At 41.5% G+C, this 14,876-nt stretch overlaps 3 protein-coding genes and 1 pseudogene across 3 annotated transcripts; all 4 read right to left on the reverse strand.

Moving 5' to 3' along the window:
* Window positions 1–314: 314 nt before the first annotated feature.
* On the reverse strand, window positions 315–922 carry LOC140545523 (claudin-4-like; annotated as a pseudogene).
* A 3,170-nt stretch (window positions 923–4,092) lies between these two features.
* LOC140545744 (claudin-4-like) lies at window positions 4,093–4,719 on the reverse strand. The gene has a single exon (XM_072668709.1). It carries the CDS (start codon window positions 4,717–4,719, stop codon window positions 4,093–4,095), a length of 627 nt encoding a protein of 208 aa, XP_072524810.1.
* Window positions 4,720–6,383: 1,664 nt separating this feature from the next.
* On the reverse strand, window positions 6,384–7,256 carry cldnf (claudin f). The gene is made up of 2 exons (XM_072668710.1): window positions 6,537–7,256; window positions 6,384–6,449 (listed from the first exon to the last, which is right to left on the reverse strand). The coding sequence occupies exons 1-2, from the start codon at window positions 7,254–7,256 to the stop codon at window positions 6,384–6,386; spliced, it is 786 nt and encodes a 261-aa protein (XP_072524811.1).
* Window positions 7,257–11,325: 4,069 nt separating this feature from the next.
* Window positions 11,326–11,961, reverse strand: LOC140545746 (claudin-4-like). Its single transcript, XM_072668712.1, has one exon. It carries the CDS (start codon window positions 11,959–11,961, stop codon window positions 11,326–11,328), a length of 636 nt encoding a protein of 211 aa, XP_072524813.1.
* Between the last annotated feature and the right edge of the window lie 2,915 nt (window positions 11,962–14,876).

The raw sequence follows: 14,876 nt of genomic DNA on the forward strand, positions 1-14,876 counted from the left end.
ATTATATGTAGTTTATTAAAGCTAAAATAAAACGCATCTAAAGCAATTCAATAAGACAATAAGACCAATAATTATAAAGAACGTCCACTTTCCAACAGAAGAGAAATACAGTCTTGCCCATGGTTATCTTCACATCTACATGCATCTGTATACAGTATGTATGCATCATCATATACTTCCATATCATAATGTCCTTCTTATGCTTTCAGGTGTGAGTCTTTGGTACAGGTGTGAAACATCTCGGTCCTGGTGGTACCTGGCTGGGAACTGTGCTCTACCCGCTGTTCCATAACTGCTCCATGACCTGGATTTCTTCACAAGGTGGTGTTTGAGCGATGGTGTTTTTGGTCATTCTGTCTGTTTTTGGCCATGATATGCAGAGAATTCCTCCTCCAACAACCAACAGAAATCCAGCCGCCCAGCCGATGTAGAGTGAAGCCCCCAGATAGAACCTTTGCTCGTCCACCAGCCCACGGTTGTTGGAATCGCTAACAGTCCTGCTGGTTGTCCAGAATACAGGTATCAGGCACAAGACCCCAGAGATGATCAGAACCACACCTGAGGCTATAGCTGCCTTCTTCTTGCTGTTTTCATCTAAAACAAAGTTGTTGCACTTTCCAGAGGTGAAAGCCATGCGGAGCCCAACGACGCCTAACCCCAGGGATATAACCACCAGGGCGCGAGCGGCCTGAAGGTCCGAGCTGAGGGCCAGCATCGACTCGTAGACTTTGCACTCCGTCTTCCCAGTGTTTCGCACCACGCAGCTCATCCAGATTCCCTCCCAGAGGGTCTGAGGCGTCACAGTGCTGTTACCAACGAAGACCGTCACCCTCCACATGGGCAGACTGCACACTAGGATCACCCCGACACAGCCAACCAGGGCCAGGGAGCATCCCAGCAACTGCAAGCCCACAGACGCCATTGCTGCATGGACTGTACCCGAAGCTCACGCTCACGCTCGAGGCAGACTGCTGTCTGTCGTTCTGCGGTGTGAAAGCTGTCTGAGGCAAAGCCATCAACCTGCAGTTCATGCTCGTTGAAAACAGGTGTGTGCTGTTCGAGAACATTTGGGCCTGCCGAGAAGAATTCCAGCCTTGCAGGATTCTTTGTGCCTGGGACAGTGGGGGTTGGATCTGCACTCTGTTCTGCAGCCCAATTTACGAGTCTGCGGTTGAAACCTCTTATGAGGAATCTCAAAAAGATTAACAGCTATTAGAACCAGCCAGATCTGCCTTCTTCAGTACCGGTTTTGCTTTTGTTTGTGGACAAAGCACCCGAGCTGACCTTTAATCCACATTTCCCACTATCCTTTGAGGATTCGTACAAACTGATGAAGAAAAGGAAAGAGGTAAAGATCACCCTTTCTGTTTTGTGCCGCCAGTCATCATATTTTACTCATAAACATCAGAGCTGTTTTTAATGGGTGGCAAACAATGGATGTAGGTCATGAGCCAGACCTGAAACCCTCGATGCATAACACACCCGACACATTACTGACACCATTGGATGAAATTTTTTACATTTCGGAGTAGATAGATATATCGTCATGCTAAAAGGCCAAACATCATGAAGCAGCTTCATGTTTTCACCGATTTAAGAACAAACTCATATGCATTCTAGTGGTTGGTGTAGCGTAGTGGAGAACAACACTGCCTTCCCTGAGGGTCAGATGTCGGGCCAGACTTCTTTATGGAACCAATGGTGGTTCTTTCATGCCTAAATTGTAGTCTAAAGTGATATTTGTGGATTTACAGAGCAAAAATGATATCTTAGCAAGTGAAATCCTCTTAAATGTAGTTTAAATATCTAATATTTCCCATTTTCAGGTTATTGTAGTAATCTTCAATGGTTGACCATTGCAATTATTTCTAACCTTTTTTATTTTTTACTTGTTTTAAGGGATTTTAAGGGATTTTTTTTGCATATTTTTCTGCATGGCATCGCTCGAAGACCACCAAAATAAAACCCTAAAAATCAATGAGTCCTTGTGCAAGACTTGCCACAATCTCCTTTCTGTGAAACATAATTCAAATGTAAGCTGCTCTAGATAATAATCTCAGCAAAATGCCATAAATGCAGTAAAAACTAAAGCTGCTGTTGTTCATCCGAGTAGGGAGACAGATTTACAGTTAACATCACCTGTTTTGATTGTGGCTGGGAAAAAATCCCAGGGTGACACTACAGACGTGATGTCAAAAGGTCATAAAGGACATATTCCATTAAATAAGTATGTAAATGAACGTCAATCTATATTACTAAGGGCAGATACGAGCATATGCTAATGGATCGGGTATCGGCTGTTTTAATCCCAATCCAGGTCTGAGTTTTAGTTTTAACCGTAGTTTTCAGAGCGCCACCTGGTGTCCTCAGTTCGCCACTACGCTATAGTCCAGCCGGCTGCAGCAGCAGTGCGGACGTTCTCAGAAGGTAAATAAAGGAGGTTCTGCAGTGTGGAGCTATTTTACAGTGGAACCTGAAAACAGACCATAATATCTGAACCTTTATAAAACTCTCACTGAAACGCTCTGTTTTACCAGCGGGAGACATTCACCCACTATAAACCAGTTATTACACACCAGTAGACCAACAACCAGAGATACCAGTCCAGAGTGTGTAACACCACACACGCACTCTCACACACACTGGAAGTGATTAGACTGCAGTGTTGTAAAGGAGCTGGGAGCTGATTGGTCAGGGAGGAGATCAGACTGGATTATCAGATATTAAACACAATAAAACATCATTTTAAGAAACGTCAATTAGTCCAGAATGTCTGATTATAGAAACTGATACTGAAATAAAGAGATTTTACTGATCTGATTATTCAGCAGCTCGTCTGATCTAAACTCAGATCAGATCAGATCAGTATCGGCTGATACTCAGCATTAAGAGACTCGAATCGGATCAGACAGCAACATAACCTGATCAGGATAATGCTGTTTCAGACTAGCACCACCTTTCTAAACCCCAAGGAAAAAAGGTTCTACGTAGGGTTTTATCTGTGGTGGAACCATGTTTTAAATGCTTGTTTGGCAGAACCTAATAAAGTCCTGTATAAATATTAGTATAAGCGCAGATGGTGACATATAATGCCCTACAGTGAATTGAAAATACCATTGACCCTTTATAAAACTCTCACTGAAATGCTCTGTTTTACCAGCGGGAGAACCGTACTCACACACACACACAGCAGAACTGGTAGTTCTAGTGGTTGTTGTGGTTCTATAAATACCATTGTTTTTTGGCTAAGAACCAGTGAACAGATTGCACTTGACGGTTTAGTCAGGAGTTGTCCAACCAGCTGCACGAGCTTGTCTGCATTCTAGACAGAGCACAGGCTCAACATACTGTCTGATACAATACTGAAAATCCATGTGATTAACTGAGGTTCAGCGTAGTTCAGCAATAATAGACAAATGAAAACTTCTGATTTCTGATAAAACAAATTTATTTGAATGTGCAAAGTTCATTTAGTGACAAAATGTTAAAGTATAAATAAATACAATTTCTTGTATAATCATGTGTTATTTGTAGAACATTCCTTTTTAACCCATTGTGAATGTACTGTTCACTTGGAGTAATCAATACTCTGCTATTTTACATTTGACATGGTGAATATATTTATCCAGACAGATGTTTTTACATTAAGATTGAAAGGTAAACAGTGTACTGTTTGGACAGTGCGTCCTTCTTTTTTCCCCAGACTGTTAATAAGTAAAGACATGTAAAAAAAGATAAGCAAAACTATAAAAACTATAAAAGGTTTTACATCTGGAATGAGTATAAACCAGTGTACCAATGTTTACACAGACAGCTGATACTTCAATCTATAGTGGTATAATAATTCTACTATTTCTTCTTCATACTATTTTTCCCTTCGTTTCCAACAACGTCATCCTTTCTCTCCTTATAACCCAGAAAAGCTTAGTCCACTTATGTAGATCCTTCCAATTGCTTTTACATCAGCCAACAAACATCTCATGTCCATCTTTTCCAACTCCACTCCGCCGGATCCTCTTGCAACACGAAGAAAAAGATTGAGGAACGTCCCGACGAATAAAGTGTCTTTTCTTGGCGGTTCTCCAGTCCCGATCAAACATATGCCCTGCTGGTGGCGGTGGATCGGGGCTGGGAGTACTTGTAGACTTTCTCTTCTTGGGGAGGGCAGGAACTGCAGAGCAGACCTCCACCAAGGATCAGGAGTGCGGCAGCACCCCAGCCTATGTAGAGCGAAGCCCCCAGCTCCCTTTTCTGAGCAGTGGTGAGGACTGGGTTGTAGAAGTCCTGGATGATGGTGTTGGCCGACCAGCAGACGGGGATGAGGCACAGCACTCCTGCAATGATGAAAGTAATGCCACTGGCGATGGCCACCTTGGTCTTGCTGTCCTCGTTCTCCACGAAGTTGGTGCACTTTCCTCCACAAATGCCCAGGATGATCCCAAACACAGCCACCACAATGCAGATGATGATCAAAGCTCGGGCCGCCTGGAGGTCCTGGGGCAGCGCCAGCATGGAGTCATAGACCTTACATTGCATCTGCCCCGTGCTCTGTATCACGCAGTTCATCCACAAGCCCTCCCAAATGATCTGCGCTGTCACGATGTTGGCCCCGATGAACGCGGTCACCTTCCACATGGGAAGGGCGCAAATAATGATGGCCCCTAGGAAGCCGATAATGGCCAGGCCGAAGCCCAGCATCTGGCGGCACATGGAGACCATTTCGCTTTTTGAGGACTGACCAGCGAGAAAGCTTCTGCTTGTCTGGAGATCTGCTGCAGTGGCGGAACAATGACAACTTACCTTTAGTCTGCAGGTTATAAGGATCTTCTGGATGGGTGGAGTTACAGTTCTGATGGCTGCTACTCAAACCAGTTCACAAGTTTGGTTTCAGGCCTGACGAGATTCCTCAGAAAGGGGTTTCGGTGAGATTACCATCAATCACATGGCATTCGAAAGTACACCGGTATTGTTTAGAGGTGAACGCGCAGTTAGAAAGAACAGGGAAGGCATTAGCAGAAAGCCCCTGCGTTTAGGCGGAAGGGAGAGGTAGTGACGTTATCAAGGACGTCTGAAGCAGCAGGTAAAACTGAAGCATCTTCACAAGAACAAAATGATACATTTGATCATTTTTCATTTGTTTTAAAACTTGCAAATCATTTAATCTCTTAGAGCCTCAGATCTATTATTCCCTTCTTACATATTTACTAATGTAAGTTATATATTAGTTTCATTGTAGCTACTGAATACATCACAGTCTTATGCAAACATTTGCGCAGTCCTGGTAAATGATTTTATACGTGAAAACAAATAAACAATACAATAAACAATCTTAAATCTAAAATAATTCTTTAAATATTAGACACAATTACTTTTCCTGGAAAAACAAATAAAACCACATCATAATTTTAATATTAAATATCTCATAACTTTTACACTCTTCACAATGAATGTTATTCTTTTTGTAATCTGTTAAATTAAGCAAATAAACAGTAATTATGATTAAAAAAGAAAAGAATATAAACACGTAATTGGACCGGGTGTCCAAACTTTTTCTTAAGACTATATTATTAACTGAATAAAACATTAACATTTAATAACTAAATAATAAGCCAAGGCTAATAAGAGTTAATATTCAATATTAACTCCATATTTATAGCCATTTGATGAACTCCATATTTATGAAACACATCAGTAATAATGTCCATCTATCTATCTATCTATCTATATATATATATATGAATATATGAATATAATTTATTTTGAATTATTGTTTTGTGTTGTCACAACCCACTATATCACTTTTTATACTATTTAAAAAACACCAGCTTTATATTGTGTGAACCTCATAATCTATGTACAAATAGAAATGATCCAAAATGAAAATCATTAAATTAAAGCATTAAAGTAAGTTTTCCATGTTGGTGATTATGTTTGGCAAAAAAAATTATAAAGGAAAAAGATTTAATTAAGATTTTTTTAATGTATTGATATCATTTTAGACCAAAGGTTTAGCTGGTAGTGTAAGATTACTATTAGTGAGATTACTGTTGTTGCATTTTATTAGAAATGAGAGAAAATACACGTGATGTCATACAGACTTTTCTTTATTGACAAATGGTTCTCCCAGTCTGAGAGACTAAACAACCATCCCATTATAAACAACATCTCCAGATAACAACAATGAAAAGTAGTGCAGCAACATCAGGACACTGTATATAAAACTATAGAAGAATAAACCTGTTCATTTTTCAGACGTTCTCAAATATACAAACAAACACTTGCAGTTTACACATTCGCAGTTTGACCATCAGGAAGCTGATCTTAGTAAAAGCTGCTAAACAGGTTCTACTGATTCTCAATCAAAGGTCAGGAATGGACACTGATCAGCCCAGCTTCTTCTTACGAGCTGAATCCTGGCTACAGTACAGAGAACTAGTCAGCTCGAACAGCTGAAGGCACAAAAGTCAAGAAGCGCTGTTTAAACACTACGCCAGGTGTGTTCCTTATAGATATTGTCCCGGAACAGCTGAGTAAACCCTCGGAGCTGCGTATGGCTTGTTTGGAACGTAGGTTCCCGTCCCTGTATACGTAACGCTGGGTGCGTACGTTTTGACAGGCACGTAGGGTCCAGCTGGTCCCATCATAGGCCCTTGGTAGGGATACATGCTCGGGTTGTTCAGGTATGTATCTTCTCTTGGTGGACAAGCGGTACACAAGATGATCCCTCCGAGAAGAAGAACGGCTGCCGTGCCCCATCCGATATAGATGCAGCCCCCGATCTCCCTCTTCTGCGTTGCAGGTGTGAGAGGGTTCTGGTAATCGGAGATGGTGAAGGCCGCAGACCAGCATACAGGGATCAGGCAGATCACTGCAGCTATGATACAAAGGATACCTCCCAGAATGACCACTTTGGACATTGAGGATTCGTTCTTCAGGCAGCTTGAGCAACGGCCACCGATGAACGTCATGAGCATCCCGGCGAAGCTGAAGATAATGGCGATGATGATGAGGGCGCGGGCAGCCTGCAGGTCTTGCGTCAGGGTCATTATGGCTGACTGGATCTTGCACTGCATCTGCCCCGTACTCTGCATCACACAGTTCATCCACAAGCCGTCCCACACAATCTGGCCCGTCACAATGTTGGCACCGATGAAGTAGGTCACGCGCCACATGGGAAGGCCGCAGGTGATGCACACCCCAACAAAACCGATGAAGCAGAGGGTCTGGCCTGACACCTCCTTGGCAATCCTACCCATCTTGAAACCAGCAGAAGTGAAAACCAAGACCACGAGCGTTCGTCACGGAGGCCTTCACGCTGTCCCATCTGAGAGACAAGCAGGAAGTGCTGGCCTGTTTGGTGAGGAATCTCACAGGGAGGAGTCATGTGTTTGGTTCTTCCAGACAAGCTGGATTCCACAAGTTCTCAGTAGGGTCGGCAGACTGAAGGCTTTCAGAATACACACATGAGCAAAAACACCTTCATGCTTCCGCCTGGCCTAATCTGAATAAGGCAAATACTGTTGCTTAAACAAACAGATACCGTGGCTCCATTGTTCTTAGCATTCGTCATCATCAGTATCGTCAATATCATCAGTATCGTCACTATAAAAACTTATATCTTGGGGTTTTGTCTTCCATTTTTGTTCGGTTGGTTGTTTTTTTGAGAACACCAGCTACCCGTTTTTGATGTATGGACACATAGAAATGGTCACAAATTCCACTAAATTACACTAAATTTTGTTATGGTAGCCAAGGTGGAAAAAAGTACATACCATGTCACAGAAAAACAAAAAATTCATTATGAAATATCTTTTAATGGAAGTCAGTTTAAAAGATTTTATTCCAAGACATGTTGGAGAATTTCTATTGGTTCATCTCAGATTCAAGATTTGGCACAGTGTAAATAACAAATTATATTAGTTAAAAATAGAAAAAAACCCAAAATGGTTTATATTAAAAGTTTATATTAAAGTTATAAAGTAAATAAGGGCTAATTTAGGGCTAATATTATAATTATAATAATAAGCTATTTATAGTGATCTTACCAACAGGAACCTCCTACCCTGAGGAACACTTCCACCCTGCCCTGAGAAGATGATAGATATGAATGCTGGTCCAGGACTTGTGTGTTTTTCCTCACCTCGGTTCTTAACTCTGTATGTGATGGAGCAACTAATAGATAGTACTGACCAACTGGCAAAATAGACCTCAGAGAGAGGAAACCTAGCTATCTTACGGACGATGGGACTGTGGATAGAGATCATCAATCATTCTAAAAAATCTTCACATGAACCTCACGCTTCATCAATAAGTTCACCGAGCTAAAGTCTTATTATGCTATATGAGAAGACAATACTAATGAGTCACACAAGTCATGAGATGAACGTTCAGTTTCAACAGAGTGAGAATTTCATAATCTGAATGTTGTGACTGCAAATCCTGAACCTTTACAGCAGAGACGAATCTAAGTGCTACTACTAATAAAATACTATATAATAGTATATATTGGGGGTATGGGTGTATTTACTGGTCCATTTGGACAGTGACACATGTTTTTGTAATTTTGCCTCTGTATATTATCACTGTGCATTTGCAGAGAAGGGTTTAACAAATAAATTGCTTTGATTGCAAATATTTTTACATAGTCCATCAGTTCAAAAGTAAGTGGACAACATGACAGAAATTTAAATATAAGAATTAGCTTTAATACCTGAATACAAATCCTTTGCAGTTAGTGGCTGCCTGAAATCTGGACACTCCCATGGACACCACCCAATTCTGAACATCTGGTACAGTATAATTTCTTTTTAGCTTCTTATTTTTTATTTATTTTCATCAAAAAGCAAGACTAATGAAATGCGGAATCAAAGAATATCAAAATCAAGAATAAAAAAAAACTAGAAGCTGCAAAACACCAAACTCAGAAACACAGAAACCAGTTGTGCATTATTCTCAGTGACCACCACCCCACCATTACATTTACATAATTGGTATCAAGCTAAACAACTTAGCACCTGCACTGACACCTTGCAGCATTAAATGGTTCACAATGAAAGTGGATTGTATGAAGATTGCAGTGACAGAAAATAAAAAAGTAAAGGAAGTTCACTATTTAAATCTTTATTATCAGTGAAAATGTAATTTATGTTGTATTTTAGATTCTTTCATAAAGTTAGTTTTGTCTGGGGATGTGGTCTTAATAATGTTCTAATTACATTGGGATACCTCTCATGTTTTCAGAGCGTTCCTGAAACATTATTTTTGTAAAGATAAGCTTTCTGTAAGATAACCTTCCTGGAATCTTTTAAAAGCATTTCTAAATGTTCTCATAACGTCCCATCAAGCTGTTTACTAATCTCTGATTTGAGCCAGCATCACAACGGGAGTGATGAGGAGAAAGTGCGCCATCTACGCACCCAGAGATAGCATGGCACTCTCTCAGTCTTGGTCTCGGAGGAAAGTGTGTGATGATTCAGGCATGCAGTTTGCAACATGCTGTTCGGTCACTATTGCTCACAACATGTCCAATCCCATTAGCCGTTAGCTCCAGTGCTAATGAAAAAGAAGAAACCCACCCTGAGCCCCAAACATGTCTAGGAATGGTTGAGCTTCTGAATGTTGTATAGTCCTGAACTAGGCTCAATCCCTGTCCAGACAACTGAACAATTATTTCCACAGTCTGTCCCACACTATACCTGAATTTGGTGATCTAATACTGTAAACAATGGAGACTTTTCAGGAAACCACTAGCGCAGCATGTTGGTTTGAGAACCGGATCCACACCTTTATCAGTTTACAGTGACACTCTCACAACAAACAGAGAAACGAGAAGCTCAGGACTCAGGCTGAGCTACTATCCAACACTCCGAAAAAAATGAAGGTGCTACAGAGGGTTCAGATTAGAGTGATCTAATAGAAGAACCACATTTGGTACTAAAACAACAGTATTTGTAAAGGAGACGTGTGTGAGAGGTGTGAGTTGTGAGTGTGAAGAACCTTTATAAAAATGAATGACTCTTTACCAAGGTGAAGGACCTTCACGCTAGAGCTGGACGATATGGAAAAACATTGATCACGATATTTAAAGACTTTTTAATGATATGTGATATTTATCGCAACATTACATCATGTAGATAAAAAAGCACCAGCAGCGTGAACTGCTATCCAAATACTCTCCCATACTGAGACTGATTACACACATGCAGATAATCTGTGCTCTATAAACACTGACCATATTCACGATACATTCATAAACGCATATTGTGTGCCAAGATAACAAAATGTATCACAGTATGATAAAATATTGCCCAGCTCTACTTCACACTCACACAGTTCACACAGACATTGCTCTTTATGAAAGCTCTATGGATCAAAGTAGCAAGAAACTCCAGCAGAAACTCCAAGAAACAAATGAGTGAATTTCATAAAACACATCTTTATTTCTTACAGATCAGCCGTCCAAGCGTACAAAAAGCCAGACAGTTTACAGAGAGCACTGCATATCATCACTTCTGCCAAAAACCTTGTATCTCCATTTCTGATGTTTTTTTTTTTGTTGCTTTTCTTCAGAATGTGAATCTGACTGTTCTTTACATTGACTTCAATTAAAAGCTCAGAAGGTTTTTCCTCCTCCTGTAAAGCTGCTGTTTTGCAGATACAATGATACAATGTTACAAATGAAGAAGGATGTTAGCAGCTAATACCTGTATATTATTTGAAATAGCCTAAAAATAAACCTTATGTAGTACATTAGTATATTTTAAGCCTTTAAGACTATTTTGACATCTGTTGTTTCAACTTTAGCTCACAATATTAAAGCACAGGATTCTAGGGATGAACAGTGATATCGATACTGTATCAGTAAAAACTATCATTATTCATCTTTAAAGCAGAATGTTTAGTTGACAGTGTGTAAAAACATTAATTTTAATGTTAAAAATCTGCATTTTATTCATTTGACTGCATTTGATATATTTCTCTGGAATGTTAATTCAGTTATTTCCAAAGAATGAAACATATCAGATACCAGCACTGTCCCACAATACCCACACTGCTGCGTCCCCATGGCATTGGTGGTGGCAGTTCATTATTATTAAGCGCGTCATTTACATGCATATGGAATGAGAGCTCGAAGAGACAGCAGAAGCTGCAAAAGGGAAAATAATACAGAGTATTTTCACTGACTGCTCCGGAGATAAAAACCCCAGTTTTGACGTCAACCAAACCTAAACAAACAATCTAAATGACGCGATTCATCGGCGTACAGTAATTTTAGGAAATTGAAAGTCAGTGGAATGAAGATATTCTAGTCTCTCTTCCTCTCTCTCAGACATACTCCCTGGAAGTGGCGGTGGATCGGACGGGAGAGAACTTGGGGTTGTAGATACGCTGCTGCTCTTTTGGAGGGCAGTTCCAGCACAGCAGTGCTCCACCCATGAGCAGGAGACCGGCCGAAGCCCAGCCAATGTAGAGAGACGTCCCCAGCTCCCTCCGCTGAGCCTCAGACATCAAGGGGTTGTAGAAGTCCGAGATGATGGTATGGGCCGACCACGAGACGGGGATCAGACAGAGCAAGCCGGCGATCACGAACAGGACTCCAGCGGTGAGGCATGCCATGGCCTTGCTGCGCGTGTCCTCAATACAGTTGGTGCACTTCCCACCAGCCATGGACAGCATAATCCCAAAGACACCAGCCAAGATGGAGATGATGATCATCGCCCTGGCCGCCTGCAGATCTGAGCCAAGGGCCAGCATGGAGTCGTAGACCTTGCACTGCATCTGCCCGGTGCTTTGGACCACACAGCTCATCCAGATTCCCTCCCATATGATCTGTGCCGTCACAATGTTGGAGCCGATGAAGGCCGTGACCTTCCACTGAGGCAAGCCACAGGTAATAATGACCCCTAGCCAGCCGAGCAGAGCCGTGATCATGCCCATGATCTGAATCCCTTGAGACGGCATATTCCTTTTTTACTTTCTACAACCCAGAACTGGAGCAGCACAAATGCATGGAGGACCTTCTTCTGATAGCCAAAGATATGCATTCGGCAGAGCTCTGGTATTTATAGGTTTCAGGCTGTTATAGAAGGTGGGGTCTGGTTCTTCTTGCCTGAATGCTGCTACTTGATACTGGAACCCCTATGGCTCCTGAGGAGAGTGTGTACACCACAAACACAGCCGGAATGACCTTCCAGAGGACTGACAAACAACAAGCAAATACCTCAAGGTCAGCTGTTTTACAAACAGGTTCTTCACTTTACCTTAACACTTCACTTTTCAGTTTTTCCACAGAATCGAGGAATAAAGAAGACCCTAAACCCTAAACCCTAAACCTAACACTCACTCTAACCCTAAACCTAACACTCACTCTAACCCTAAACCTAACGCTCACTCTAACCATAAACCTAACACTCACTCTAACCCTAAACCTAACACTCACTCTAACCCTAAACCTAACGCTCACTCTAACCATAAACCTAACACTCACTCTAACCCTAAACCTAACACTCACTCTAACCCTAAACCTAACACTCACTCTAACCCTAAACCTAACACTCACTCTAACCCTAAACCTAACGCTCACTCTAACCATAAACCTAACACTCACTCTAACCCTAAACCTAACACTCACTCTAACCCTAAACCTAACACTCACTCTAACCCTAAACCTAACACTCAATCTAACCCTAAACCTAACACTCACTCTAACCCTAAACCTAACGCTCACTCTAACCCTAAACCTAACGCTCACTCTAACCCTAAACCTAACGCTCACTCTAACCCTAAACCTAACACTCACTCTAACCCTAAACCTAACACTCACTCTAACCCTAAACCTAACGCTCACTCTAACCCTAAACCTAACGCTCACTCTAACCCTAAACCTAACACTCAATCTAACCCTAAACCTAACACTCACTCTAACCCTAAACCTAACACTCACTCTAACCCTAAACCTAACACTCAATCTAACCCTAAACCTAACACTCACTCTAACCCTAAACCTAACACTCAATCTAACCCTAAACCTAACACTCACTCTAACCCTAAACCTAACGCTCACTCTAACCCTAAACCTAACACTCACTCTAACCCTAAACCTAACACTCAATCTAACCCTAAACCTAACGCTCACTCTAACCCTAAACCTAACACTCAATCTAACCCTAAACCTAACACTCACTCTAACCCTAAACCTAACGCTCACTCTAACCATAAACCTAACACTCACTCTAACCCTAAACCTAACACTCACTCTAACCCTAAACCTAACACTCAATCTAACCCTAAACCTAACACTCACTCTAACCCTAAACCTAACACTCTAACCCTAAACCTAACACTCAATCTAACCCTAAACCTAACGCTCACTCTAACCCTAACCTAAACCTAACACTCAATCTAACCCTAAACCTAACACTCAATCTAACCCTAAACCTAACGCTCACTCTAACCCTAAACCTAACACTCACTCTAACCCTAAACCTAACACTCAATCTAACCCTAAACCTAACACTCACTCTAACCCTAAGCTCTAGCAGAAAAGTGTTGTTGGTTTATTCCTCTAAACAAACAAACAAACCTCATAATAAAAATAAAAACAATAGTTATGACTTCTGAAATAAGCGCCACTGTGCCCTGCTGAGTACGGTCTGTTGACTCTGGGAGTGACAGCAGTGTTTTAGGTATTGGATAATAAGGACACATCCCCCAAAACTATTTATGTTTGCAGTATTTATGTTTATGGCCTTTCTGATGGCAACCCCTGAGGCAGCCATTGGGTAATTCCAGACTGGGGAAAAGTCCTGAGTCAGGAACTGAGTCAGGAGCTCAGCTTGAATGTAAGCAGTAGAGGGCAGCAGTGCTATTAGATTGGGACAGTCTGCAGCAGATACATTTAAATCAACACCGGGTGTCACTCTCATACACATGCACTGACTCTCGGGAGAAGACTGCTGGCCGAGGTTTTTAATAGAGAGTACTACCCTGTTTGCTGATTTGAAATTAGCTAAGGTTCTGGTTGTAGAGATTCTAAAAAAAGGTTCTCCATGCTTATATACACTGTGTCCAAATGTTTGTGGACACTCCTTCTAATAAATGCATTCAGCTACTTTAAGTTGCACCCATTGCTGACACAGATGTGCAAATGCACACACCCAGCTTGTCTTGTCCCTGCAGAGAAGTACTGCCAATAGAATAGGACTCTCTGGAACATCATGAACCTATTGGCACCATGACTAATGCCAGGCGTGGGCTAGAGGGGCATTGGGCTTTTTGGGGTTTTAGAGACTTAAAGAACTATCAAAAGCTTATTAACCTATTCAAAGGTTCTTCCCACTCACACATCTCTTACTTATATGGTTCTCTATGGAACCAAAATGGGTTCATGTAGCACCTTTATTTTTACCTTTATTTTAAATAATGTTGGCAAAATACAACGACAGTGTGCACGCTTCTTTAAATGGAATTATGAGATTTCCTAAGTTGGCAGCAAGGCCACGCCCCAAACCCCTCCTCCTCCTCCTCTTCATCATTAGTCTATGCCCAAGAATCTCCTCCCCTTCCTCCACACCTACACTCAGTCACAAAGGGACAGGTGGGGTCTGGCCCTGTCGTATTCAGTAGAAGCCACCCAGAACTCCAGCCCAAGCTCACTCCTTAGAGTTCTCCTGTGCCTCAAGCTCAGTTCTGGGAGTGGACCATTCACTATAACAAATAAAGGATTGTATGAGTGATGCCCTAGAACAGTGGTTCTCAAACCTTTTAGACCAAGTACCACCAATTATTAAACCAAAACTTCCAAATACCACCAATATGTATCACAGAACCACATGTGGCACACATTAACTAAGTGTGTGTGTGTGTGTGTGTGTGTG

This window comes from Salminus brasiliensis, chromosome 23 (genome assembly GCF_030463535.1).
Source record: "Salminus brasiliensis chromosome 23, fSalBra1.hap2, whole genome shotgun sequence".
Lineage (NCBI taxonomy): Eukaryota > Metazoa > Chordata > Actinopteri > Characiformes > Bryconidae > Salminus > Salminus brasiliensis.

Bases quoted from the DNA above. Each gene is read 5' to 3' on its own strand.
- LOC140545746 (XM_072668712.1), bottom strand. From the start codon at position 11,961: ATGCCGTCTCAAGGGATTCAGATCATGGGCATGATCACGGCTCTGCTC.
- cldnf (XM_072668710.1), bottom strand. From the start codon at position 7,256: ATGGGTAGGATTGCCAAGGAGGTGTCAGGCCAGACCCTCTGCTTCATC. The intron at 6,450-6,536 runs GTTTACTCAGCT...TTGTGCCTTCAG, and splicing joins AGCCATACGCAGCTCCGAGG to CTGTTCGAGCTGACTAGTTC.
- LOC140545744 (XM_072668709.1), bottom strand. From the start codon at position 4,719: ATGGTCTCCATGTGCCGCCAGATGCTGGGCTTCGGCCTGGCCATTATC.